At 47.7% G+C, this 2,710-nt stretch overlaps 1 protein-coding gene across 1 annotated transcript in view; it reads left to right on the plus strand.

Annotated features, from left to right (window-relative positions):
* Positions 1-1,115, plus strand: part of LOC107102320 (C-type lectin domain family 10 member A-like) — a 9,598-nt gene extending 8,483 nt beyond the window's left edge. The window contains exon 8 of the mRNA XM_015401573.1: positions 940-1,115. Coding sequence (XP_015257059.1) covers positions 940-1,053 — 114 coding nt within the window. The 3' untranslated portion in view covers positions 1,054-1,115. The remainder of the gene's footprint in view (positions 1-939) is intronic.
* The last annotated feature ends 1,595 nt before the right edge of the window (positions 1,116-2,710 follow it).

The following is a 2,710-nucleotide window of genomic DNA, read 5'->3' on the forward strand; positions in this document are numbered from 1 at the left end:
ATGGTTGGATGATGGATGGATGATGGTTTGCTCCACTGTATCCTAGCAACCAGAGGGTCCTGGGTTTGAATCCCAGAATAGAGTTTCTCTGCATTGAGGTCATGTGACATGACTGTTAGTTAACTGGTGGTTAATTGCCCCTGTGGGGGCAATGACTGTTTGCAGACTCCAACACACTGAGCCGTCTCTGGTCTTTGGAGAAAACCGTGTCCAACCAGACGGAGTGGCATTCCTCCACCCAGCAGCTCACTAAAGGTAACACACCTGTCCAGGTCACCTGGAACCTGGGCTGTCCGCACCCTAACTGACTCTGTCCCATGCCATCTGCTGCAGACACAGGTAAAGACGTCCAGAGGCTGAAGTTCTCTGTGGAGAGCAATAAGGAGCAGCTGACCTCAGGTGAACAGCGTGGAGCGTAAACACAACAGAAACCTCCAGAACCCTCTGATGGACCCTGACTCTGTGTCTCCTCAGTGTCTGAAGCCCTGAAGCAGCTCTCTACCCTGGACACCATCGGCAGGACGGTGGCCAAGCTGAAATGCACCCTGGATCGCTACATTAACAACGGTGGGCAGTGCAAACGCTCAGCAGGGTTCCTCCCTCTGGGTTCTGGGTCGTTCTCCGTTCCAAAGTCCTAATGGGTTCAGTGTGAACGCCGCCATCTTCTCTGCCTCCTCAGGTTCTCTCTCTGATGGCTGCTGTCCCCTCGGTTGGGAGAGTTTCAGCACCAGTTGCTACTTGTTCAGTAGGAATGCTCTGTCCTGGCACGAGGCTCGGGACTGGTGCAACGGACACGAGTCCCACCTGGTCATAATGATGAGCGATGATGAATGGGTAAATCTGCTCACTAGTTCTCACTTTATTCTTAACAGTGGAGGTAAATATTGTGTCGTCTGAGTAAAAACTTTAACTCTTCTACTTTTTGTCTCTGTGGTCCAGGACTTTGTGTTCCGTCACACTGGAGGTACGTTCTACTGGGTGGGTCTGACGGATGAGAAGTCAGGAAGGTGGGAGTGGGTCAACCAGACGCCCTACGTGATGAACCGCAGGTAGAACATCGCTAGCGGGGCTTCATATTCACCCATGTGGTCTCAAGGACTTTGAAACATTACTGCCACTACCAGAGTATAAAGAACGGCTTTAAAGGAGGTTCTTTTTCTAGTTCTTGGTTATATGTCGACACAACACTGATTCACCACATGTTGGCNTGCCACTACCAGAGTATAAAGAACGGCTTTAAAGGAGGTTCTTTTTCTAGTTCTTGGTTATATGTCGACACAACACTGATTCACCACATGTTGGCCGTTTCTCAATTTACAAGAATGTGAGTACGGACTCGTGTCCTCGCCAAGTACGTTCTTGAGAAGAACACAGCAAAGTCTGAACTTGGGGAGAACGGGAGCAGGCAGCATAAATCTGGGTAAAATGGAGCAGAACAGTCTTCGTGACGTCATCACAAGCCCGGCTAGTCTAGAGCTGCTTTTCACCTCCTGTTAATAATAGTCTTTAGATAATAATAAATTATGACTTTTTTTATTCAGAGGGGGAATAATGATGGACACACTCAGACAAATCAAATGAATATTTTCCCAAATAAAACTAAAGAAATCACCATCAGAGCCAGCGGTCCTTCACACGCAGCTATGCTGAGAGAGGGCTGCTGCAGACGGGCTAATGTTAGCCTGGCTGCTGCAGACAGGCTAATGTTAGCCCTGGCTGCCGTTAGCCTCGGAGGTCCGCTGGTAGCCGTGGTCCTCTCAACTTCGGAAATGTTTGTTTTTAATGATGCATTAAATCGGTAAATGGGCCAAATAGTGATGGTTTAAAGTATAATATTCTCGCCTCAAATTATCTTTTTCCCAACAGTGTCCTGTCTGGGAATGTCGCAATAAGTACGGCTATTGCCACAGTGTTCCGCTTCATTTATGCAATTTTACAGATTATATGGACAATGCAATGTAAATAGAATGGAAGAGGAAAAACAGAAAAAAATTAGAAAAGATGAAAGAGAGGAGATAAAAGGGAGATCATGATAAAACATTTTCTGTCTGCTTAATCATCTGCAAAGAGATGAAAAAAGAACAGCACAACCAAAAGACATAGAGATACAATAAAGTAACATCTAGATACTACTGCTGAAGTAGTATTACTTAATCTGACATGTATTCTATGTTACCTGAAGATCAGAATATGGGCTTTCTGTATGGAAGTGAATCTCTGAGTACCTGAAGCCTAGCACCTGTAGTTGTTTGTGAGGGTAAACTTGTGCATGGAAAGTTTATCCAAAGGAAAAATGCTGAATAGTGGTTGTGAAGAGCCGGAGAGGCACACCCCCCAGAGCACTGAGTCCAGCGCCGGGAGACCCAAAGCCCCAGACGTCCAAAGGGACCCCAAGAGCGAAGGCACCAAGGATGGGCCATCCCCGGAAATCAGACCACCACCAAGGGAGGAGGAGACAGCCCCGAGGAAGCCCCCCAGCCACCGCCATGACGGCGCCCCGGGTAGCGGCAGGGACGAGTCCGTGGGCTCCGCCGGCAGCCAGTTCTGATGCATGCTCGCTAAATAGGAAGAGGGTCAGAACAACAACTGGCATTTTTGTCTGTTCTCTGTTTGCTGTTCTTGTGAATTGGAACAGCACTAGTGCTAAGGCTAATGACGTTTCACAAGCAGATGAGAACGCACAAGTACACAGATTGAGAAATGGCCTTTA

This window comes from Cyprinodon variegatus, unplaced genomic scaffold (assembly GCF_000732505.1).
Source record: "Cyprinodon variegatus isolate N-32 unplaced genomic scaffold, C_variegatus-1.0 Scaffold1233, whole genome shotgun sequence".
Taxonomy (NCBI): domain Eukaryota; kingdom Metazoa; phylum Chordata; class Actinopteri; order Cyprinodontiformes; family Cyprinodontidae; genus Cyprinodon; species Cyprinodon variegatus.